At 43.5% G+C, this 25,148-nt stretch overlaps 1 protein-coding gene across 3 annotated transcripts in view; it reads left to right on the top strand.

The window, feature by feature from the left end:
- Positions 1–291: 291 nt before the first annotated feature.
- Positions 292–25,148, top strand: part of OSBP2 (oxysterol binding protein 2) — an 89,566-nt gene continuing 64,709 nt past the window's right edge. The window contains exons 1-3 of one of the 3 annotated variants that reach the window (XM_061602643.1): positions 292–844; positions 19,951–20,004; positions 20,989–21,197. In XM_061602643.1, coding sequence (XP_061458627.1) covers positions 552–844; positions 19,951–20,004; positions 20,989–21,197 — 556 coding nt within the window. In that variant the 5' untranslated portion in view covers positions 292–551. Of the gene's footprint in view, positions 845–4,225; positions 4,338–19,950; positions 20,005–20,988; positions 21,198–25,148 lie in introns of those variants that run through there. The other 2 variants (XM_061602644.1, XM_061602646.1) reach the window with 2 other exon arrangements.

Here is a 25,148-nt window from a genome sequence, read left to right on the forward strand (position 1 = left end):
TAACGATTTTACTGTACACTGCCGTAATACTATTCATGAGTTGGCAGTTATAAATACACGTGTAACAAATAAAACATCGTGTGAGCATTCGCTTGTGTCGTCTTGCTGGGCTGCGTAGCCAGGCGAACGTCCCCTCGCCTCAGGGACCGCGCGGCAAGTCGGTGGACCGCGTGAACCGTTGAGCGGCACCGATCTTCCCGCCTTTTGTTTTAATTGCTGGCCCCGCCCCCTCCCTCAACCTCCCGCGATATCTTCCGCTCTCCGGCCGCCAGAGGGTCCGCGGAGACAGGCACGTGACTTGGGAGCCGCTCGCCCCCTCCCCTCTGTCAGACTGTGTCTGCGAGTGGAAGAAAGATAGTGCGTCGCCGTCGCGTCACGCCCTTCTCTCCTTCCCTTCCTCGGGGAGGGGCGTCTCATGCCCAGCCGGGAGAGGGCGTGGCCCGGCGCAGTCACGTGCCTCGCGGCCCCGCCCCTCCCCAACCCTGGCGGCAGAGCTGAGGCGTCGCGGCAGCCAGGAGGAGTGGCGGGAGCGGCCGGGCGCAGCGCCGCCTATGGGGAAGGCAGCCGCGCCGCTGTGCAGCGCCGGCACCCGCGGGCTGGTCTCCTTGCTCAGCGCCGTCCCTTGCCTGGCCTGCAAGCCGCCCCCGCCGCGCGCCCCCACCCTCCTCGTCGCCATGAGCCTGGCCGGGGCGACCGCCCTCGAGGCCCCCTCGCCGGCCGCCGCCCCCTCCATCTCTGCCGGGCCGGACACGTACAAGGGCTGGCTCTTCAAGTGGACCAACTACCTGAAGGGCTACCAGCGCCGCTGGTTCGTGCTGAGCAACGGGCTGCTCAGCTATTACAGGTACCGTGGTATTTGTTGCTTTGGGTGGGTGGCCGTCATCATCATCATCATCCTTGTTCCGAGGTGGTGAGAGTTTGGGGGTGCGCGCCCTTTAGGTGCAGTGTGGTAGTGGCCGAGGGGAGGGGGTGGTCGGTAGGGAAGCTTATGATGATGATGATGATGATGATGATTAATTTGTATACCGCCCCATAGCCGAAGCTCTCTGGGCGGTTTACAACAATTAAAAACATTAAAAACAAATATGCAAATTTAAAAACACTTTTAAAAAAAGCTTACGGGTGTGTGTGTGTGGGCTACTACAGAGATTGGGGTAATGAAAAGGGAAGGGGGTGCTCTGCTATTAGTGGTGTTATGGTAACGTGGCTGTGTAATGTATGGTGGTCGAGTGAGGAGTGTGCTGCACAGCTGCTGTAGTAGCTGTGGTAGCAAGTGGTGCGAGTGGTCAGAGGCTGTCTGAATACTGCTGCTCTTCCCCTCACCCCAGTAATTCAGTAGCAACAGCCCACCTACTCAGAGGGTATGTGTGCTCTGTAGCTCAGTGGCAGGACACCTGCTTTGCATGCAGAAGGTCCCAGGTGCAACCCTCAGTGGCATCTCCAGGAAAGATTGGGAGAGAACCCAGCCTGAAGCCATGGAGAGGTGCTGCCAGCCAGCACTGACAATATTGGGCTTGATGGATCCGTGCTCTGACTCAGTGTAGTGAAGGGCACTAGCTCAGTGACAGAGCACCTGCTTTGCATGCAGAAGGTCCCAGCTCCAGTCCCCAATGGCATCTCCAGGTAGGGCTGGGAAAGACCCCTGCCTGAAAATCGGGAGAGCCACTGCCAGTCAGTGTTGACAGTACTGAGTTAGGTGATCTGACGTAGGCAGCATTCTGGGTTCCTGTGCTCCATAGGGAAATGGTGGTCACCAGGTGAGCTTGTGCCTGTGTGCTGATGTGCTGTCTGAATAGTCACAAATGGAGAATGATGTTATGCAGCTTCTGCAAGTAGTGTGGCACTAGCGTGCCTCTCCTGTGGACACCGGGGAAACGTGCCTTCAGTGCAGGACTCTTGTAGATGAATTAGCAGCTGTAGTCGCAGAATCAGTTGTGTCATTGGTGCTGTCATAGTGAAAATACACAGTGCCTTTCAAAGTTCCACACGAAAGGACTTTGTAATAACAGCAACCAGAAGGGGCAAGTTGCTGCCCCTAGGAGTTGACAGTGGGGAAGACAGAGCGGGGAGTGGCAGGGTAGCGAAACAAAGAAAAGGACCAAAGAGGGAGAGGAATGAGGACTAGGTGGAAGGTGGAAAAATAGTTTCGTGTCCTTGTGCTCAATTTCCAGAGAGAAGGGTGTCTGTGTGTCTTTGTTGCTAGAGTAGCATTGCCAGTGGACTGGTTTTAAACTGGAGTGACAGGGTCTTTGACCTCTGCTATGGTGCTACGCAGAGACCTCTTCCTGGGGCAGCAAGTGTTTGTATATTTTTGTTTTTCTTCACTGCTGGAACATCTGAATTGCTCACAATACAAAGCAGGACTCTTGCTCCTGTTTGGCCACAAGCCTAAGGGGCACGAGAGCGTGAAAGGGGAACGCAAACGCTGCTGGGAAGCCAATGCCTTTCCCTTCATCTTGCTTTTGTTGTTGTTATGTGCCGTCAAGTCAGTTATGCTAACTCTATGAATCAGTGACCTCGAATAGCATCTGTCATGAAGCACCCTGTTCAGATCTTGTAAGTTCAGCTCTGTGGCTTCCTTTATGGAATCAATCCATCTCTTGTTTGGCCTTCCTCTTTTTCTACTCCTTTCTGTTTTTCTCTATATTAAGCTGTGGGAAAGGGAAGCAGTGGCTGAATGGCTGGTGCTTGGGGCAGCTGCGAAACGTTTGAGGACTACATGATGCCATTACTTATTGCTGGCAATGTGCAGATGTCTTTGAATATGGGAATTCTGCTGCTTAATTTATGTAAACTTTCCAGAGTTAATACGGCAGAGCTTGTAACTATTGCCAGAAAATGGTCGCACATGAGAGACTACGAAGGTTTCCTGCTGTTCCAGAGTTAACCAGTATTTGTCAGATACGTTGCAGTTTGGGAGCAGCTTTATATAATTTTTTTTTTGGTCCCTGCATTCTTATGGTCTTACAATGGACATTATCTTGGTAGAACAAGCACTGCTGTGTTGCCATATGAGGAGCTATTTCTGCATGTGTTGGCAACTTGCAAGGGGTGCCACTTCTAATTCATGTAGGATAAGGCTATCAATGGCTACTGGCCATCATGGCTATGCAGTGTCGCCACTGCCAGAGGCGCTATGCCTCTCAATACCAGTTGTTGGGAATTGCAAGCAAGGAGAGTGCTGTTGCACTCAGATCCTCCTTTTGGGTTTCCCATTGAGACATCTAGTTGGCCACTGTGAGAACAGGATGCTGGACTAGATGTGCCTCTGGCCTGATCCTGCAAAGTTCTTCTGATGTTCTTAACTGTTCTTCAGATTCAGTAATTAAAACAGTACTTGTTAATTGTAAGAGCATTCAAGGAATACCATTAAACATGACTATTTTGTGAAGCTGTGGTAGGATGGGGAATTTTGTTTTGTGCTTGTCATTGAACATAGAAGTAAGTTCTTGCTAACCTTGAAGTCTCATATGCTTTTAGCAAATGGATCTTTGGCCTTTTCAGGAGATCTTCTGAACAAGCTGCAGTCTAAATTACCCAAGATGGATCAGTCTGATTCTTTACTTTCAAAAGGCTTTCCGTATGTTCCTTCAGCAAATAAAAAAAAAACACATATGTGAAGCTCCTTTTGAAAGTGGCATTTAGGTTGCCAGAATTCCAGATTAGAATATTTTTAAATCAGTTTTGTTCTCTTCATAATATCTTAAAGGCAGTTGAGAATGTGCTGTAAATTGTGAGGGAGGAAAGCTGTTGGGCCTGGTGCAATTTGTGAGTGTGAAAAATGTTGGGATATGTTTTCTGTCTGATAGTTTTAGTATGGACCATCCCTTTATTAAGAGCATAAGAAGAGCCTGCTGGATCAGGCCAGAGGCCCACCTAGTCCAGCATCCTGTCCTCAGAGTGGCCAGCCAGATGCCCCAAAGGGAAGACCCCAAGCAGGACCTGAGCGCAACACCAACTTTCCCTGCTTGAGATTCCCAGCAATTGGCATTAATTTTCCCGTGAATTAGTTGCTTCAGTGAATTCATGATCTTGTTTCTTTCAGAGCTGAAATACTGACGTCCGTGATGAATAAAGGAAGGAAAAAGTTTTTATCCAAAATGAATGTACCAATTTACCTCTAGCCTTTGATGCTATTGATGCATCGTGTGAAAATCCCCACTGTCCAAGCAGGATTCCTAAAACACAATGCTAGCTTTTCGTATTGTATCCTGCAGGGTTTTAATATGCTTTATACAGAAAGTGTTCCTGGTCAACACTTCGGATGCATTGGAAATCAAAAACCTCTTGTACAGAAAGGAGCTCCAAACGATCATCCCATTTAACACACACTCTGGGTGAGAGAACACCACTTTATTGCTAATCCAGTTACCAACGTTGTATGTTGAGACTGCATGCTGGTTTGAGAATGACCTTTCCCTGAGTCGGGTAGCAAATGTAATCAGGTTTGTTTCCATAACCTGAGATTCTCAGAAAAGCAATATTGAGAAGCTAGGAAAGCAAGAAGACTACAAGGAGGCCTGAGCCATTTTTGTTTTATTCACCTTTACAATTATATCTCATCTTTCCTCCAAAGGAGAAGACGTACATGCTTTTCCCCACTCTCCATTTTGTCTTCGCAACAGCCCTGTGAGGTAGATGAGGCTGAGAGGTAATGATCACTCAGTTGGCTTCTTTCCTGAGTGGGGATTTGAACCCTGGTCTCCCAAGGCCTAATCTGACATTCTGACCGTATCTAGATAGCCATTTCTAAGAGCAACAGTCACCGCTGCTAAATTGCATTTGAGTTTTCTTCTTTCCTATTTGGCGTACATTGTATTTGTTCAACCCTAATTCAGGAGTGAGAGCCAGCGTGGCGTAGTGGTTAAGGTGTTGGACTATGACCTGGGAGACCAGGGTTCAAATCCCCACACAGCCGTGAAGCTCACTGGGTGACCTTGGGCCAGTCACTGCCTCTTGAAGGCAGTACACACACACAATTCAGGAGTGCTTCCTCCTATCGACAGCTAACCTGTGGCTCTCAGATGTTGTTGGACTCCAGCTCCCATCAGGCCTAGCAAACTTGACCAATGGCCAGGGATTATGGATATTGTAGTTAAGGAGGGCCACAGGTTAGGCACCCCTGATCTACAGAGACTTTGGTAGAGCATAGTAGGTAGAGCACCTTCTTAACAAGCAAACATAAAGGATTTCAGTAATTGCTGAGTAGAGACTCAGCTTGTTTAACTGAATGGACCAAAATATTTCACAGTGGAACTATACCTCTGTGGCTGATGTAGTCATTCTTTGGCTGAGTGCATGGAGACCCTCTACTCTTGTGGCATTTTCAGTGCATCAGGTGAATTAAAAACTTAGAAGCTGCCTTCTCACCTCCTTGAGCCCAGCAATAGCAATTAGCCACTCGTATTCCAAGAAATGTTTCGTAATGCTTTCTATTTGGGTGGGTGTTTGATTACTACTCCCAGATACCTTAATCATAGCTTTTCATCTGCCAGTTGGCTGCATGCTCTTCCATCATCAAGGGAATGGAGTCTTTCCCACAAAATGTGATGAAATGCAGGCTCCTCCTCCCTTCACCAACTGGCTCTTGGTAGAAGCCTTCCATCAGCACACCTCATAGACAAGCAACCTTTGGGGCTCTGTCCTTGAGCTTTGCTACCCCAATGGTCATAGAAGAAGTTGTAACTAAGAGCTTTACCTGAGTGTACTTATTTTTTCCTTCCTCCCAAAATATTTTCTTTTTGTGATGGCTCTTTCCCCCCCCCCAGATTTTGGGTTGTATCCAACTAAATTCTGTTCAGGGTAGATCCAGTGAAATTAGTTAATCTAAATTACCCATGCCTGTCAATTTCAGTGGGTCTGCTCTGAGTAGATTTAGCACTGGATACAACCCTGAAAGTTTGAGGCAGGGACAATCTATTTGTTTTTTAATCTCCAAATTACTCAGGGAGCCTTTCTTGGCTGAAGAGCAGGATATGAAATTCTTTAAGTAAATAACTAAAAAGGCTGAAGCTTCATGCTTATATAAGCAAAGATGATGGCTAATATTAAAGTTCAACTCTTGGTTATAAAAACTTGCACTTAACATATATTTCTGCTGGCTACCTGTGCACAGTCCTCTCTTTTGATGCTAAGCGGGTTGGATGCCTGAGCAGTTAGCCATGTCCATAAATTTCAGTGGGTTTAGCCAAGTAGAACCAAAAGAACAGCAGACAGAAAGCTGAATAAAACAATGCAATAAAAAATCCGAAGACTTCAGGGCCTGGGAAAATAAAAACAATCTTCACCAGGCACTGAGGGGACATCAAAGTGTGTGCCAGGTGAGACTCCCTAGAGAAAGCATTTAATAAACAGGGGCGCCCCAACTGTGGAGATGCTTCTTTTGCATTGCCACCTTCTGTGCCTTAGATGGGGCACCCCGAGGACGGCCTCCAAGGATCACCACAATTCATGTTGGAGAAGGCAGCTTTCAGGCCCCAAGATGCGTAAGGCTTTGAAGCACTTTGAATTGTGCATGGAAAGGGGTTTGGAGCCAGTGCAGTTGTGTTAGCACTAGCAAGCTATGGTCCCATTGCCTGGCCCCACTTGGCAACTAGTTTTTGAATGGTGGTTTTCACGCTGCCTCAGAGGCATTCCCATGTGCAGTGCATTATGGTAGTCTAACCTGGAGGGTTAGCAGGGTGTGTGAGTAACAGTGGCCAGGCAGTCTCTAAAAGGAGGGGTTGGTGAGTTGGAACAGGGCCACTAGCCCCTGTTGCTTTGTGTGAAAGGACTGGACCTTGCTGCAGTTCAGTTTTTTGGAGTGATGACTTAACAAGGGCCCTCCACTGTCAGAGGCAGTATGCTTCTGAATACCAGTTGATGGAAACCGCAGGAGGGGAGAGTGCTGTTGCACTTAGGTCCTGCTTTTGGGCTTCCCATTAGGACATCTGGTTGGCCACGGGGACAACATGATGCTGGACTAGATGTGCCTTCCGTCTGATCCAGCAGGGCTCTTACATTCTTTTGTACACAACGAGGCTGGCAGTATGCTTTGTTCAATGTCTACCAGACTTAACATTGAGTACTGCTGTGCTTTGTCTTTGCTTAACTTTGGAGGAGATCAAAGTAGTCGCTTCACCCTAACCTCCGTTACATACATTTGCTATGATCAGGTTTGAGCAACTCAATGTGGAATGGGAGAGAGAAACAAAGGGCTAGAATTCTTCCCAGCCCAGTGCCTCACACGTCTGAATCTATAGGATATATGTGACTTGCTTACAGAGCAGCATTGCACATAACCATTATGTCAGTGGAGTTAGTAGCCTAGCTTAAGCACTTGGATAGCCATCTGAACTGAGAACTCAGAGAAACCGACTTTGTGTGTGGAATTTTTTTACATAATTCATCTTAAGAAATGCCCTTTGTGCCAACTGCAGTCCTTGAAGGAATCCTCCAGCTGTGCCTGGCCCCATTTAGCTAACGTCCTCAAGTGTGGCTATATTTGCCTTTGCAAAAATTCAAGAATGTGCTGTCATAGTATTTATAGCAATAACTTGCCAAATGTTGACAAGCAAGTACATGCACTCTGGCGGTGTTGCAGTATTTGCTTGATATGTTACAGAAGACTGAAACACCACCTTAGAAGTGCACATTATTAATCTGGCAACATCTGTGACATGGCAGAAAGAGAGGGGCAAATGCAAGAACTTAGGAGCAGGAGTGCACCCGGAACGGGAAGCATGAGGTGGGTTAGGAGAAGAGATGATGGAGATTTCTGATGAAAATGGAAACGGGAGTGGAAATTGCCAACGTTCGCTTATTTATCACATTTCTGAAATGGAAATCACTCCAGTGAATATGATCTGTATGTCTTCATTACCCAATGAAACTGAGGTACAGATGACACCTGACAGCTTTCCAGAGGCAAGGAGTTCTGTAAACAGGACACCACAGCCAAAAAGCCCCTCAACCAGGCCACCATCCCTCAGGCTTTTTTCAGTAGTAGTACTTAAAAATCATGGGACGCGGAAAAGGGCTTTTTCTGTGGTGGCCCCCGAACTGTGGAATGATCTCCAAGAGGAGATACGCCTGGCGCCAACGTTGCTATCTTTTCGGCGCCAGGTTAAAACTTTTCTCTTCACCCAGGCTTGTTAATATGTTTAGTATGCGCTGACATTGTTTAATTTTTAACATTTTAAACTTTTAATGTGTTTTATATTGTCACATGTTATTGTATTTTTGATGTTTCTTGTCTTGTGAACCACCCAGAGAGCTTTGGCTATGGGGCGGTCTATAAGTTTAATGAAATAAATAAATGAAATAAATAAAAATGGGAGGGGGCCCTTCTTATCAGGGGTAGTAATGGTGTTGGACTACAACTCACATCAGCCTCAGCAAATATGGCTATTTATCATAGAATCCTAGAACAGTAGAGTTGGAAAGGGTCTCTAAGGCCAGTGAGTCCAACCCCCTGCTCAATGCAGGAATCCAACTTAAAGCATCCCTGACAGGTGGCTGTCCAGCTGCCTCTTGAAGGCCTCCAGTGTTGGAGAGCCCACCACCTCCCTAGGTTATGGGTTCCATTGTCATACCGCTCTAACAGTTAGGAAGTTTTTCCTGATGTTCGGTCGAAATCTGTCGTCCTCTAACTTGAGCCCATTATTCCATGTCCTGTACTCTGGGATGATTGAGAAGAGATCCTGGTCTTTTTCAAGTATTTGAAGAGTACTTGATGGGAATTGTAGTCCAACAACACCTGGAGGGTACCTCCTTGATCTTGTCTAAAAGGTGGGGCTGGCTCATGGTGGGAAAGGGACTGTCAAGAATTTGGGACCACGAGCTGTTAGAACTTTATAAGTCAATGACAGCACCTTAAATTGAACTTGTAGAGGAAGAAATCAAGAGCCCAGGCTCAGACAACATGACAAGCTAAAGTTTGTGGTTTGTTGCTTATGGTGCAGAGCGTCTGGGAACGGGGGAAAGCAAAGCTATTCACCAGCATGCCGCTCATTTGTGTTTTAAACCATAGTTAAACTTTAACTATGGTTTAACATGACGTGTGAACCAGGCCAGTATTTCATAGTATCCATTAACTACAGAGGCAGCTGCTTTGCCTGAAATGCAGTCCTGGAGCCCTTCTCATCATGGTTTCACGTGACTAACCTTTGTCTGCCAGCTGTGTCGAGATACCACAAAGGGGCTCTGTTTCTAGACTGATGCTCACAGAGATATTTTTAACAATTAAGTTTCTTGTCATGAAATTCCTCATGCTCCACCCTAGCAAAGCAATCATTCATTTGGACCCTGCAGTTTATTCTTGGTGAGTGGATCCTTGCTGCTGTCCTGGACTCCTGTCTAGCACAGCAGATGGACTTCTAGGAATCTTTTAGACTGATCTAATCAAGAATTGGAGAGTATTAAAGCACTAGGAAAAAACACACAGTTCATTTAAAGGCAACATCAAAATAGTGAAAGACAGTTTATTTACGAGATAGCAAATCCTAGCATTCTTAGAGTTGTACAAAGGAATGGAGTCCTGTGTTGGAGCAAGGTGAAGAGGCAACTTGGTTGCGTCTAGATAATCATGGTATTTTGGGTTGGAGGGTAGATTGGGAGGGTAGACAGAACTTGGAACCTGAGGGAATTCTGGCTCATTCATTTTGGAGGAGTCCTTTTAAATAAAGATGTATTGTGTTCCTTCCAACACATCACTTAGGAAAATAAGCTGTTATTTCCCTAGATCAGGAGTAGCTAATGTGGTGCCCTCCAGATGTTGTTGGACCTCAACTCTTATAATCCCTGACCATTGCCCATGCTGCCTGGGGCTAATGGGAGTAGGTGTTCAACATCTGGAGGGCACTGTGTTGGCTACCCCTGCCCCTAGATCAAGTGTGGTGGCATCCACAGATGGGAATGTTGTTACCAGCTATATCCTTCATCTGTACTTTGTAAGGCCTGTCATTGCTGTTTTCAATGGGATTGCTTTGTGGGAAATTGCTTACTTGGAGGCCTCTAGTCAGGAGGTCGCCTCCTTTCTAGAACTGTGGTTCATGGTTTCTTACCATACACCAGAATGTGCATTCTTGCGTTGGTTGTAAACACTTTAGACCAGGATGAATGGTGGTTATAGTTCAATAATGTGCTATTTTTAAAGATGGAGCTTCAAAGGGAAACTGCAATATGAAACCACTAAATTGTAATATATCAGGCATTTCAGTGCTATCATGTGTGGATAGAACTGAGACCGTTATAGGTGTTCATTGGCTTACCAATGCCAGGATTTCTATCTCATCAAAAACTGTTTTGTGAATTACCGCTGCTCTGGAAGTATATATGCACTGTCTGTACTTCTCTGCATTTCATTTCCTCTGACCTGGCTTTTTACAATTTCCCCACCCAACCATGTATATATGTATCTGCAACTCTGGATAACATTTCAAGCATCTGATGAAGGAAGTGGACTGTAGCTTACGAAAGCTTCTGCCCAGGGTAGCAAGCGTGGTACCCTCCAGGTGTTGTTGAACTCTGACTTTATCAGCCCCAGCCAACATGGCTGGTAGCCAGTCACAATGGAAGATATAGATGGAGGGCATCAGGTTGGCTATTCCTGGCTTATGCCATTTTGTTGTTACGTGCTTTCATTCTAAACTTGCTAAGTCTTTAAGGTGTCAGAAGAGACTTTGCAATTTTAGGTGCTTCTCTGCCTCTAAAGCAAAGAATATATTCCTGTGGTTCTGATCAGTTCTGTACTACAATTCATAGTAAAAGGTGTTGCCATAGCAACTATAATTATACGCTAGGGAACTTTGCAAGATTTTGCTATGTTATATAATTGTGATGGGGTAAATGGTGATCTCAGGCATGGGGGTACCAATTTTAGAAACACATTTAACCTTTTTCTGTCCCATACTTCCATGTGCTGAGAGTCTTCTGGTCACTGAGGTGTTAACTGCCCAATATAATACATCTCTGCCCCAGGTGGATGACAGAATGCTAAACATGTTTTAAAGGAAGTTTTGCCTGTAAAAGTGAGCTAAGTTAATGCATTTTAAAAAGAGCTTCTTTTGTAATCCAGCAACATCTGGAGATTCCACAGCTTCCCACCCTTGATTTATCACAACTGAGTTGTTGTCTTTAAATACTTGCTGCTGCTTTCGTTCTGTTTTTAATTTCCTTTAAAAAAAAATGTAGCTGTAGGCTGAGCCTAGTATTGTAGGATAAATGCCAGAGACAAGAACTGTTCAGTGAATCATTCATATTTATAGAAATCATATCCAGCAAGACTTGTTATAACTCATTACAATTAAAAAAAACAAAACTGCCCCACATTAATAGTCAACTTACAAAAATAATTGGTTATAAGTATCAGCTCTGTTGATGATTAAAGCGTCAGTGTTTGAACATTATCTGACCAAATCTTTCTTTTCTTTTTTTACCAGTCAAATGCCCAATCCAGTCCTTGAGGGAAAACTGAAGTAGTTCTTACTTGATACCCTGAACTAACAACTGCATTTCTTTCTTCCTGACTCGCTATCTCTGTTAGGGTCTGAAAGGAAATTGCATTCTGGGGTGGGGTGGGGTTAGTTAGGCCTTTGTCCTACTTTTGAAGAAGTAAAACAGTTGGTCAAAGAATTACTGAAGGTCTTGCTCTTGAAGTTTGGCTAAACTATCATGCATTTGCAAATATTAATGTCAAAGCTATGATCCTGTTCCACTAACCTTTGATTCACTGAAATTGATCTTCAATCAGTGTATTGAGTGGGTAGGATTAAATTATCAAATCTGGAAAATGGCCTTTAAAGTGTTAACAAGACAGTGGATCCCTTGTTTACTCTGTTTAGATAATACTAAGCAAAACAAACATAACCTGAAAGTGTTCTTTAACAAGTGGTGTGTGAATTTCAAGGGAGGACAGCCTTTTTCAGCTTGAGGGCCACATTCCCTTGTAGGCAGCCTTCTGGGGGCCACATGCCAGTGGTGAGCAGGGCCAGAAGCCAAAGTGGATGTGGCAGTGGATGTGACATCTTTGTACAGGAGGCTTCATTGTAGCCAGGCAAAAGTCAGGTTTTTTTTTTACTTACACACGCTCTCTCTCTCGCTCTCCTCCTACAACTATCCAGGCAAGCAAGAAAGGAGCCATCATCGGAGACTTTCCCTGAAGTGTGACCCAGTCGTTTAAGGATTATTAATTGTACATCTGCAGAAATTGTTTTATTGTTTTTAGACTTTGTAGGAATGGTTTATTTTTTTTAAAAAGTTGCACTTTTAAAGTCTTGTTTAGGCATTTTATTACTATATTTATATCCCACCTTTCCTCCAAGGGGCTCAAAGTGGCATACAATTGTTCTTCCTCGCCCTCCCAGTTTTATCCTCACAACAACCTGTGAGGTAGGTTAGGCTGAGAGACTGTGTCTGGTCCAAGATCACCCAAGCAAGCTTTATGACTGAGTGGGGATTAAACCATGTTGTACACCACTTTGATGGCTTCAGGCTGTGAAGAAGTGTACAAATTTGTTAAATAAATAAAACAAATCAGGGTTCATGGACACATTCCAACTAGGCAGAAGCCATTGAAGGTACAAAGCAGACGGCCCATGAGGGCTGGGAAGAGGGGCATGGCTTAAGAAGGATCCCAGGGAGCAGGTAGAGAGGTCTTGGAGGTTTCCCCACCCTTGTCTACACTGTGTTGTTATCTGCTCAGTGTCATTGGCTTACTTGATTCTTTATTTTCTGCACTGCCAGAAACCTGGATCAATAATCTGATTGGATTTGGCAGCTCTGCTCTTGTTTGGCAGCAACCTGGCCGCACTGTGTCATGTTCAGACTGGAGTTGTACTCCAAAACATCTGTATGATTGCTGTTTGGAACTGACTAAAGAAAAAAGTGATAGTTGAAATTTAAAGTCCTGAATATGGCAGGATACAGATGAAAAAAGATTACCGCTCATTAAAGATCTAAACTATTTGTGAAGCCAAATAAGTCTCTTGAATTTTGAATTAGGAAACAAAGCAAGTCTCTTCCTATTCTAATGCAAAGATTCCATACTTTGGATTGTGTTAATTTTTTTGTACTTGGTAATGCATTGGTAGCCAGTCTGCAAGGAAAGATGGGGCAGGGTGCATTTCTTTTGGATATCTTAGGAGTAACCAGCGCATGGATTGCTTTTTGAAAACTGCATGTGGAAGAAGAGGCTACTTTTTGTCCCCCTTCCCAAAACACGTTAATCTCACTCTCCTGTTCTGCCCATTCTTTGTTTTGAGTAGGTGGAATTTCTCTAGTATAAAACACTATGTAGGCACACAGCAAACTTTATGCTTTTGGCAGAAGTCCATTTGCAAGGCCAAGTTTATTGGCAATTCTGCACACACTTGAACGAACAGGAAATTTCTGTCTTCACTGAAGGGATTATGTGGACAAAAGACCTATTAGGGAGAAGTTGGTGATGCTCCGTTGAAGTGACCTGGGTTCCAGGGACCTTGTTCATGCCATGGATTGGTGGCTGTAAATGATACCTCTGTGGGGGTTGCCCTTGAAATGGATCGGAAGTTGCAATTGGTACAGATTATGATTTATTATGTTATTTTATGTTATATTAATGTTTAAGATTTTTTTAAAAAATGTTTTGTATTTTCTTAAATGTGTAATTTGGTTTTTGTGATGTTTATTGTTAATGTTAATATGTTAATGTTTAAGATGGTTTCTTTTAAATGTTTTGTATTGTTTTAAATGTGTAATTTGATTTGATTCCCCCCCCCAACACTGTAAACCGCTTAGAGGTATCTTTTCAAGTATGAAGTGGTATACAAATTCATTAATTAAATAATAAATAATAATAAAAGAGAATGGGGCATCCCAGCTCTTGGTGGAAACTAAGCGCAGTCTACATATATTACTATATATTTGTATGTTTTAAATTATTCTATATGTCTAGGTTTAAGTCGTGTAGATTGAAAGGACTGATTAAACAGAATGTTGCAATATTTATTTATTTTATTTCAAAAACTTGCATACCGCCCTTTGTCAAAAGACCACGGGACAGTCAATACGTAATATAATATCCATAGATGGTATTCAACACTAATTCTATTCAGAGTAGACCAATAGAAGAGAACTTCAATAGAAGAGATGTGACTAATTTAGGTTCATTAATTTCACTGGATCAAGAGTAGAAATTAGTTGAATACAACCCTTTCCAAGCAATAAAAAAGTTATATACAATTAATAGTAAGCAATATATGCTAATAAATAACTAAAGTACATAATGCATAACAAATATATACTAAGCAGTGTCAGATTACACCCAATGTTATCCGAGCTATAAACTCCACAACTCAACCCCTGTAAAATATAGTCTCATAACGTAGGTGATTACCTATCTGTCTTAGGTACAACTATAAAGCATATCTAACTGGAACAGTCTCCTGAAAAATAAGGGAGGGGAACTTTGGCAGCAGTTTATCTAAAGTGCAGTAACTGTACAAGTGCCTATATTTCTCTCTCTCTACAAAACTAGCTCTTAAAAAGAACTTGCTTTACTTTAAAAACCTTCTGCGAGGTTTGTCTTCCCTCTCCCACAGCATTGCCAGTTTGAGAAAAACTAGCTGTTGAATCTTCAGTTAATCTGGCTTTCTGAGATTTTTAGTTGTCTTTTTAAGATGCTTCCTTGCTTGCACTTAACCTTGCTGTAACATACTTTACAGTACTTCTGTGAGGTTTTAGTGTGTTGAAATTTTTTCTTTTAAGACAAAGCCCCATGCAGATTAATAATACTGCTAGAGGTACGGAAACATGTAGGATGAAAAACTCACTGTTACTTTTACAGCACTGTCATCCAGAAGCTGATTCTGCAAATATAAATACATAGCTGTTTCCCTCTCGGCTGAGTTGCAGGATCAGCAAATTATAAAAATACAATTGCTACTCACGTTGTAGAAAGCCAACACAACCGCCAGAGACAATCTGCAGGATCATAACACGCCCAGGATGGCCCGATGGGGACAGTTCTGCCGGTGGACAGAAAAAGGACAGAATGACATAGGCATAGTCAATTTACTTAAATATTGCATCTTCCAGATTGAGCACTTTCCCAGATTGTGTTTTTACAGATTGTAATTATGCTATGAATGTTAATATATATTGCGAGCCACCTTGGAAGAGCTAGTCATGGAAGGCAGGACTATAAATGCTGAAATAACTAAGTAAAGCTGTGTGGGACAATAGCAGCTAAAAAAGAGACAGGACCGCAAAATGACATGGGCATCCCTTCCCAGCGCCCGCATCAGTCACCTCATCCATAGGGAAAAAGGCACCTACATCAGTTACTGCTGTGCTCACTCACAGAGAGAAGCTCTTTGCACTTCTATATTTGGAATGGATGGGCAGGTGGGCATCCAGTCCTGGCATCCAGTGAAATGTGAGCACATTTAAGGCATATTCAAAATTTAAGGCAAACAGGAACTGAGCAGGGAGAGCAAACAGCCTCTCTGGTGCATTGTGTTTTTTTGAGGGGATATTTACTGAGACCTTTCACAGGTGCCATAAGAGGTACTGGCTGGCACACTGGGCAGGCGCTGATGCCATAATAACTTTTAAGTCTTTTAAGATGCTATGGAATTCTTACATTTGTTGCAACGAAGCCAACAAATATAACTCCTTCAGGAAGTTCAAAAAAGAAAATGGCTTTTGGAGAAGTCATTGTTTAACCAACATTTTTGTATGTGCTTTGAAGAAATACCTGCAAATAAAGAATTTTGTCTCCAAGTTCTTGGAACACTTTGACAACCATAAATAATATAATGCAGAATGTTCTTCTCTCTCCTTTCTGCTACAAGAATCTAATACGAATAAAAAAACTACAAAGGCTAGTTCACACGTGGGTAGCCAATGTAGTGCTTTCCACGCATTGTTGGAGTCCAACTCCCATCAACCCCAGCCAGCATGGCCAGTCATCAGGGATAATGGGAGCTGGAGTCCAAAATATCTGGAGGGCACCACATCGGCTATACCCGAGTTATGATGTGCACTTGATACTTTTATGCATTCTTGTTTCACCAACAGCATTCAGACAATAAATGTAAAAACCACAGCTATGGTAACAGTAATAGTATTACTGTATTAATAAAGATATCCTTTAAATGTATGTGAAGGTATGTTGAGTTTTAGAAGTACTGTTCTTACCCAAGTACCATAACTCTGCAAATTTCTATAAAATAAATTCCAGAATTGCATTCTGAGAATAATTACTGCAATGCTAGGATTAGTTCAACCTCTCCTTGAAGATACTTGGGCTTGTAGGTGGGCCAGTGGCTGTCCTTTTTGTAATAAGCACAGCAGGCCTTTGTTGCTCCAACCCCCAGCCTTGAACCAATTGCCACCAGCTCATAGCATTGCCTATGTGCTTATTATTCAGTTTGATTCTATGTTACACTAGGCTTTGGGCTTTCAATTTTTGTCCCCATCCAAACTCTGCCACTTAACTATTTTTAAAAAAAATAATTTTATTAAGAAAATTAAAATGTACTTTAATAGCCCTGTGCACACAGCAAGGCAAACCATAACTTACATGAACTATGATTTACTGTGAACGAGCACTGTGCTAGGGCCCGCTATTCAAATCCTATCCATCACACTCCTCTCTTTCCTGAGCTGGAAGGGAACAAACCACAGTGCTGGGTGTAGCATTATTTGCAAACCAGTGCTTGTTTTCCCCAGACAAACTTTGGCTTGTGCTTTGTGTGCAGGGAAACAGCAAGTTCTGCTTCACATGCAACACTAAGCCAGCTTTGTGGTTTCCTCCCAGTGCGCCAAAGTGAGGAGCAGCGCTGATGCAATTTGAGCATGGTGCAGTCAAATATTTTGTGGAAAACCCTCATTGCTGTCTTATACATAAATCTGCTTTCGTGCCCCTTGATGCTTGTGAGAGGTGTGCTTGCCTCATGTGAAGTGTTGTAAGGATGTAGTGCTATCAGGTAAACATTTGAATCCATAGGCAGTCTAGTGCTCTGTAATAACCAGTGCTTAAATTCTGACTGAGCAGCCTTAGAGTACAATTTTTTTTCTCAAAGCCTGTATTCAGAATCTTCAGTGCATTTGGAGAGATGGAAACTAGGGCATACATAGCCTGTTGGTATAAGTGCATCAGAGCACCTGGCTTCTCTCCCAAGGCAATTAATCATCCTACTCTATGCCTGTGGAGGCATGAATATGAGTTCTGTGATGCTGCGTCGCCAAAGTCCTTGAGGCATCGTGAGATGTGGCTTGATCAGACAAGTCTAAGCGCTCTGTCTAGGATGCGTGGGAGCCTCATAGAGGCAGTGTTTGGGCTCAAGGCTGCTTCTGCTTCTGGTTGCGTATATGAGAGAGATTGAGAGACCCACATGAGAAGTTTATAATTTGCTTAGGACCCCTGGCAAGGAATGACTTGTATCTGGCAGTGTTTCCAAGGATGGTATTTGATAGGTCAGATTTGCTGAGTGTCTTAAACGCACATAATTTATTAGAGAAGTCACAGAATTGTGCCAATTTACAAAAGCTAGTCTTTCCTAGGAGACTTGAGCTTTTTAGAAGTCTTGAGATGTTTTTGCTGGTTCGGAGCTGATGGGAATTGTAATCCAAAGCATCTGGAAGGTGCCAGATTAGTGAAGGCTGCTCTAGAGAATAGCCAGGTAGGATGACATATACTTGTGTTGTGTCAACTCTGGGCTAGGGTACAAGTGGTCCTGTCTCTGCTCATTGGTATTGGGTGACTCAATGATGCAATGAAAAAGGTAGGCTGCCCAATTACCCAAAGGCATGCTAAATTTGATGGGTCCAGGGTGGGGAACCTGTAGTCTTCAAGAAGTTGAGCTTCAGTACCCACAATCTTTGGCCATGCTGCTGGGAGAGTTGGGAGTCTGAGAAGATCTGGAGGGCCACAGGTCCCCCGTTCCTGCAATAGGCAGTCAGTTAATTGCATTCCAACCCTAGTGCTCGAACTGCATTACTTTGGCTTCCTTGTAGGCATCACTGCCACGTCCCCAACACACTAAGCCCTGCCACATTGTAGGCGTGATTTTGGCATATTTCAAATTCCATGCAAGTGTCCACGAGCCATCCGCACATGACAAACAAAGGGAGCCTCGAAACTGTCACTATTTGTGTGTGTGTGTGTGATTATACTGGAAATTTACGCATCTGGAGTTTCTCACAGCCCTATCTGGAGAGGCCAGGGATTGAATTTGAGACTTTCTGCATGCAAGGCGGACGCTCTGCCGCTGAGTTACGGCCCTTCCCAAGGCTTTCAGAATCGTTGCTCAATCCATAAATGTTAAACCTCACATAGGGGTTGAGGATAAACTTATGTAAATGTTTGTGAAGTGCTCAGTATTTGTGGTACAGAAACGATGTAAGAGCGCAGCTGTAGAAATCAAAGCTGCACATTGTTCCACTGTCCACTTGCACAGTCAGACCATGTACATGAGGAAAACGCACTCTTGGTGTAGACCGGGGCAGGCTGAGCAAGGACTTGCATCTCCCCCATTTAAGTGCTTGCACTTCATTAGGTCCATCCATTTTTGCACCCTAAGAGCCCTTGGGTCTAGATAATTTAAGAAGCCCAAAGAAACTTTGGCCCTGTTTTTAACAAAAAGCACAACACCAGCTTCCTCTCATAGGGTGCAGTTGCTAATCCTTTTTTATATCTTTTAACGAATTGACTGTATTGGCTTCTGAGCAACTTCCTAGAGATGGGAAGCAGATGAGATCATTTCCCAAAACTTGTGTATCAGCAAAATACATTATGTATCTTCCTTTGGTGTAAAGTTTCTTCACCTTTTCCAGCTCTACAATATCCATTTTGAGGCGCACTGACCAGAACTGTACATAATGTTTCAAGTGTGGTGGCACCATAGATTTGTGCTTAGGCATCATCAATTATCTATCTTAATTATCCCTAGCATGGATTTTCTTTTGCAGCTGCTGTTGTAAAGTCATCGTTTGCTTGGATTTTCCATTCAGTGTAATTGACTTGAATTTGCCACTCCTGGGCACCATTTAGGATTAAGTTCAGGGTTGCTTTCCCTGACCCTTTGGTCACTTCTATGGCTAAATCTTCTAGGACCCAGTCATTAAGGGTATCTAGAAATTTAACTCATAGTCATGACCAGAACTCACATTTATATGATGGTGATTACTATAACACTTCCTCTTTTGGATGCCTCCCTGATTTCATTCTCCATTTTGAGATCACTCTAAGCATTTTTGGGATAGTATATCTTTGGGGCTAAATTACTCTTGCGGCTTGGTATTGCAACCCACCATGATTCTGTGAAGAAGTTTGTCCCTTTTAATTTTTCTGGTTTATTTGACTACGGCCTCTTTGATGCAGAGAACAATTCTGACCATAGTATGCCCTTCCCTATCCTTACTATAGATTTTGTAGCCACAGATGAATGTCCCAGATGAATGTCCATTTTACTAGGTTTTCTCTATGCTCACTACGAGCCCTTCCAGATCTGTGCTATTTTGCAGGTGGGATTCAGTTACATACTGGCAATTTCAGGTCATGCAATTCAAGTGGATTTGGAATTCAGTTCCATTTAAAATGGAATTAAAATGGGACTCTTGTGCAACAAATGCACTTGAAAAAACCAGTAAAGAATGTGACCGAAAAATGCACTGAAAATGTGGGGTAACAATTGTTCAACATGACCCTAATATAATCTCCCCGAATGCTCAATAAACAACTGGCATTGTATAACCTCCCTGCAAAATTTTGTGCAAGCAAGTCTGGATGAATATTCAGACAGGGTTTGGAAGCTACCTTAAATCAAGCACCCCGTACTTTTGACTCTGAGGTTTCAGCTTGTACCTGAAGTTGCACTTAATGATCCTTCACATAATTCTCACTTAACCAATGGCAAACATTAGGTTTGTAAAACAGCATTCCTTGTGTGTTTTGGGGAAACATTTGTTTCTTAATTCCTTATTTAGGTGCCTCCATGCTAATATCCTCTTGATTGTTAATACCAGCAAATATGGTAGAAGGTAGGCATTGAGTTCTATCTTTATTTTCAAGGGCGCATGTGTGTGTATGTGCATTGGAATCCAGGACAGTGCTGGTTTCCACCACCAATACGTGCTTCTTGAGGATTATCTTAAATTTGAGACTGGAAACCTGCCCCTGTCTTTTTGTTATGCAATTGCTTAGATGCTAGCACTGAATAGGAAAATCTGTCGAAATACTGGGGCATTTGCTGCTGAAGGGCACCTTTATGGCTCTGTGCATAGCAGTAGACAGGGAAGCATCTGCTAGGAGCACTCTCTTGAGCATCTGCTTCCAGGGAGGGAAAAAGTAGATTTCCATGCAATCATTTGAAGTCATCATTCTTTTTTTTTTTTAATTCTCTTTTTAAAAAAAGGCTTGTCTTGAGCAAGGAGCAGGAATGTTAACTTTAATGCACTCTGGAATGCAGATCGGCCAATTTGGCTTGTTGATTTCTGGTGGTGAAGTTATCTTCTGGGAATGTGCATATGCCTGGAAGTAATTTGTAAAAGACTGATTTCCAAGCAAAGTCCTGGGCTAGACACGTGTGGCTTACGAAGCACTGAGATCTGTGTTGGCAGCATTGTGAGCTGTGACTGTTCTCTTTATTCAGATTTATACCTCTCCCACCTTTCAAATACGTTAACAGGGTAACTTAAAATAAAACCATAAAACCTTAAAATAACTAGTATGCTAAAATGAACTAAGAACAACAAGTCTTGCATAGAGATTAAACAGGGCAGTATGCTACAACATTAAAAAGCCTGGGAAAATATAATATATATATATATATATATTTGTCCAATTCTGGAAAAACACTGGAGCCTCTTGTGGGGAGCATTTCAGAGCTGGGCACCACTACTAAGAAGGCCCTCTCTAGTAACTGCACACCACACTGGCAGGGGAGAGGTTTTTTCTTGCTAGCATCACTAAGAACATAACAGCCAAGGCTCTTAACGCTCCTTCCTTGTTACTACTATTTGCAGGACTCAAGCTGAAATGGCTCACACCTGTCGGGGAACCATCAACTTGTCAACGGCTCACATCGATACGGAGGACTCCTGTAACATTGTGCTTTCCAACGGGGGAAGGGCATATCACCTAAAGGCCCACTCAGAAGTGGAGCGACAGCGGTGGGTCACTGCTTTGGAGCTGGCCAAGGCTAAAGCCATTCGTATGAGGAACAACCAGTCAGGTAGAGTTGGTGCTCGGTGGAAAGGATTTCTTTTTTTGGTAGGCTCCTCCTCCTGCTGCTGCTGCTGCAGCAAAAGCCCCCCTCCCCCAAAAAAGTGGCAGAAGAAAATGCTGGTAAACTTGATATGCAAGGAAGGATTGTGCAGCAGCATTCTTTGAGGAGTGAAACGTTAAAATGAGTCCTAAGTTAAATGAAATCCATAATCTTGGATCATAGACCTAAAATGATAATAATCCTTGGGAGGGGGGATTCTAATCTTAGGGTGGGTGCTGAACTTGCATGGTTTAGTTACGCAAGGCTGCTGAAGGTTCTCCAGCAGGAGGGAGGGGACTTGCATGCCTGCTCACCCGTCTCCTACGAATTTGGATAATTCAGCATGAGTCAGCACAGCAAGTAGCTTTTCACGCAGCTGTGAGCTGGACCCAAGGGACGTCAGAAGCAGAACTTCAGCATTTAAAAGCCTAGAACTCCTCAGCCCCCTTTACATCTTGATTTAAACCCAAAATCTGTTATATGTTTCACTGAACAAAATCTCGTTATTTTAAATGTTACTACCTTTGACACAAATGTGCAAACTTAGGGTAGCATAAAGGTCTTGTCACTGTTCTGAGTGATAGGGATGCTAATGTTACGTTTGGCTGAGATAGAATGAAGGAGGCTTTCCAGGCTAGGAAATTAACATAGATTATTGGTTTTCTCTGACAAGTCTTCAGATGGGTGACCGTTGCAGACCTTATCAGACTTCAGGTGTGGCGTATAAAGCTACGTCGTGCAATGAACATTTCCTTTCCGGTCAGATGCAAGCTGTTAGTTAAAGCCCGGGCATGTTGTGTCATTCTCTCCATGCCAAGCACTGGTGACCAGCCGTGTATCATGGCCCACCAGAGGCTTGGCAAACCACACTGTCAACCTGAAACTAGAAAAATAGGGCAGCATTTGGTGAGCTCTGGTACGTGGCTGGAGAGTTGGGGAAGGGTTGTAGCTCAGGCATTCTATGAGGCAAAAGACTTGAAACGCTGTTCTCTCCCCGGCTAGCAACTTTTTTTTCGGATCACCTTCTAGGGTTTCTGAAGCCGAGAAATTTTGCTTACCAAGTGCTTCTACGTTATACCTCAGGTGTCACGTCTGACCCATGGGCCAATGTTCCACATCACCACTGGGCATATACCCCGCCACACAATGGCTTTGCATTTTACCACTAGGTCAGGGATCAACAACAATTAGGGGCACATTTACAGTCTGGAGGAACTGTCTTGGGTGCCACATGCAACTCTCAACAAAGCACACCCTGCAACCTATTCTGTTGGTGGCAAGAGAGTGCTTCTTTTGAGCCTAGGGGAAGGGACCCTGCACAGGCCAAGGAAAGCCTCTAGAAGGGCACATGTGTGCCCAGGGGTGCCACGTTGGCAGCCCCTGCAGTAGGAAGTGGTGGCTCTTGGCAGTGTGGTAGAAGGGAACATGCAGAGTTGCTGCCACTTGTGCAAGGACCTGGGTTGGTTTTCAGTGTGGCACTGCAAGACCTTTAATTTTAGGTGTTTTTTTTATATATATAAAACACCAGTATATTTATTTATTACATTTCTACCCTGCCTTTTTTTCATGATAGAAACCCAAGGCGGCTGACATGTGGTTCCCACGTGGTCTCCCATCCAGGCACTGACCACAACTGACCCTGCTTAGCTTCAGCAGGAGTGCTGGCCTCATGTGCCTTCAGACCATAGCCTGGTTCATTGAACAATGAATAAAATACACAGTCTAACGAGACATATAAACCCTGTAAATAATAAAGTAACAAGAGAAACAGATGAAAACCAATACAAGTAAAGCTCTTTAAGCATTGGCTTCACAGTTCATTTACACTGTTTTTTTAATGCTGCCTTTTATCAGTTAGTTCTCTGCCAGCAGAAGAGCCTGTGGGAAATCTAGTCCTTGTGTAATGTCGCAACAGCAGCAGTATTTGAGGATTACGTTATGTCTGCTGGCTATTGATGCATTTTATGCCCTTGAAACATTTTTCTCCAAATGCACTGTGTGTTAACGAGAGATTAAACTTCCCCCATGCTCCTTGGAACATTTGTTCAAGGGCACAGGTGAAAAGATCTTCTGTGCCTTTAGCGGTGCGAGATGCCACCTGGACAGGCCCTTGTAAGTTAGAATCCTGGCAGTGCCACAATTTCCAACGTGATATGTGTCATTCTCCCAGTCCTCTGTGTGTGTGTGTGTGTCTTGCCTGTGGGTGATAGGACTTTTGTCCCAGGTTTTTTATGTGTGATTTTACTGTGCTTTGAAGCATTTCTTCCTTATGGCTCTGCGTGTGTTGTGTTCTTGGGTGCTCCTTGTGGCAGCTACTTTAACTGGGGGTTCCCTCCCCCATCTCATTTTCTAGGAAACCTTCTGATCCTGTAGAATTTCCCCCCTCGAATTTTAAGCATGCATTCTTTTAACTATAGGGTTAACGCAGGAGTAGCCAACGTGCTGCCTTCCAGAAGTAGTGGGCTGTAACCCCTATCGTTCCTGAACGTTGGTCTTGCTGGCTGGGAATGATGGGGTCTGGAATCCACAACATTTGGAAGTCTCTGCGAATGTTTAATCTGAAGCAGTTTTGTTTTCAGAATTACTGTGTCAGGCATTAAGATGCACTGCTTTTTTGCGCAGGGGGGGGTTATGCAGAAGAGAAGAGAGGCCTGTATTCACAACACAAGGCTGCATTTTACATAGTGTGTCAAAGCTGGTTGTAGCTTAGCTATTGAGATATGAATCTGGAAGCCCCCAGTTTAATCTTGCCTCTGCCATAAAATCCCTTAGGCAACCCACATTCTTCCTCTCAGCCTTGAACCCCCATCTGCACTACTGGAGATAAGAATACTGACCTGCCTTACAGGATTGTTGGTCAGTTTATTTTTATTTACTATTTTTTTTTTTAAAAAAAAGATGAGAACATAATGGATATGAAGCAGTCTGAACACTCACTTGCAAATTGCTAAGCTTTACAGTGTCGTAAGTCACTTGAAGACCTTCGGGTAACAAGTGATTAATACATCTTAATAATACAAAAATAAAGTCCATAGTTAAATAGATTACGATATTGCCCTAGTGTCATGCTAATTTTGCAGATTTTTGCACTGTTTAGAGCCTTTCCATTAATTTTTAAAAGGTGTCAGAAGCTTCTAGCCCTTATGACTGTCACAAATAGATCTGAAAGGTTGTAGGGAGGTTGACTTAGAGAACCCAGTGTCAGCATTGCACTTTATTCCTGAACTCCCTGTTTTCTTGCCACTTATTGAGCTGATAAGCCTGAGTTTAAGAATATAGTTACATGGCATAGGGGCTTGTGATTCAGACATAGGAAATTGGCCTTACATAGTGGTGGGGGGTGTTTTTTAAAAACTTCTTATTTAGTGTATATTACATGCATTTTGTTGTCGTATGCCTTCAAGTTGGTTACAACTTATGGTGACCCTATGAATCAGCGACCTCCAATAGTATCTGTTACAAACCACCCTGTTCAGATCTTGTACATAAGGTAAAAAAGGATCTTCATCGAGCAGTCACATCAGACAAATACATTACATCTTAATCAAGCAGTCACATAATAAATATCTTTCCAGTCTTACATTGCCATGCTGGGAATTCCAAAAGACCCTAAAACAATTCCATCTTTCCGCAAAGTCTTTGGTTCCAGTTCACCCTTCTTTCTACTAGCTCTGTTAATTTATCCATCACTGCTGTCTCAAAAGGTAAAAGGGGTCGAGGTCCACTCAGCCTTCCATCCATCTGTGGTCGGTAAAATAAGTACCCGGCATAGCTGGGGGGTAAAGAAAGGCTGGGGACGGAACTGGCAATCCCACCCCATATATACGGTCTGCCTTGTAAACGTCGCAAGACGTCACCCTAAGAGTCGGAAATGACTCGCACTATAAGTGCTGGGACACCTTTACCTTTTACTGTCAA

Source organism: Rhineura floridana, chromosome 19, assembly GCF_030035675.1.
Source record: "Rhineura floridana isolate rRhiFlo1 chromosome 19, rRhiFlo1.hap2, whole genome shotgun sequence".
NCBI classification, from domain to species: Eukaryota; Metazoa; Chordata; class Lepidosauria; order Squamata; family Rhineuridae; genus Rhineura; species Rhineura floridana.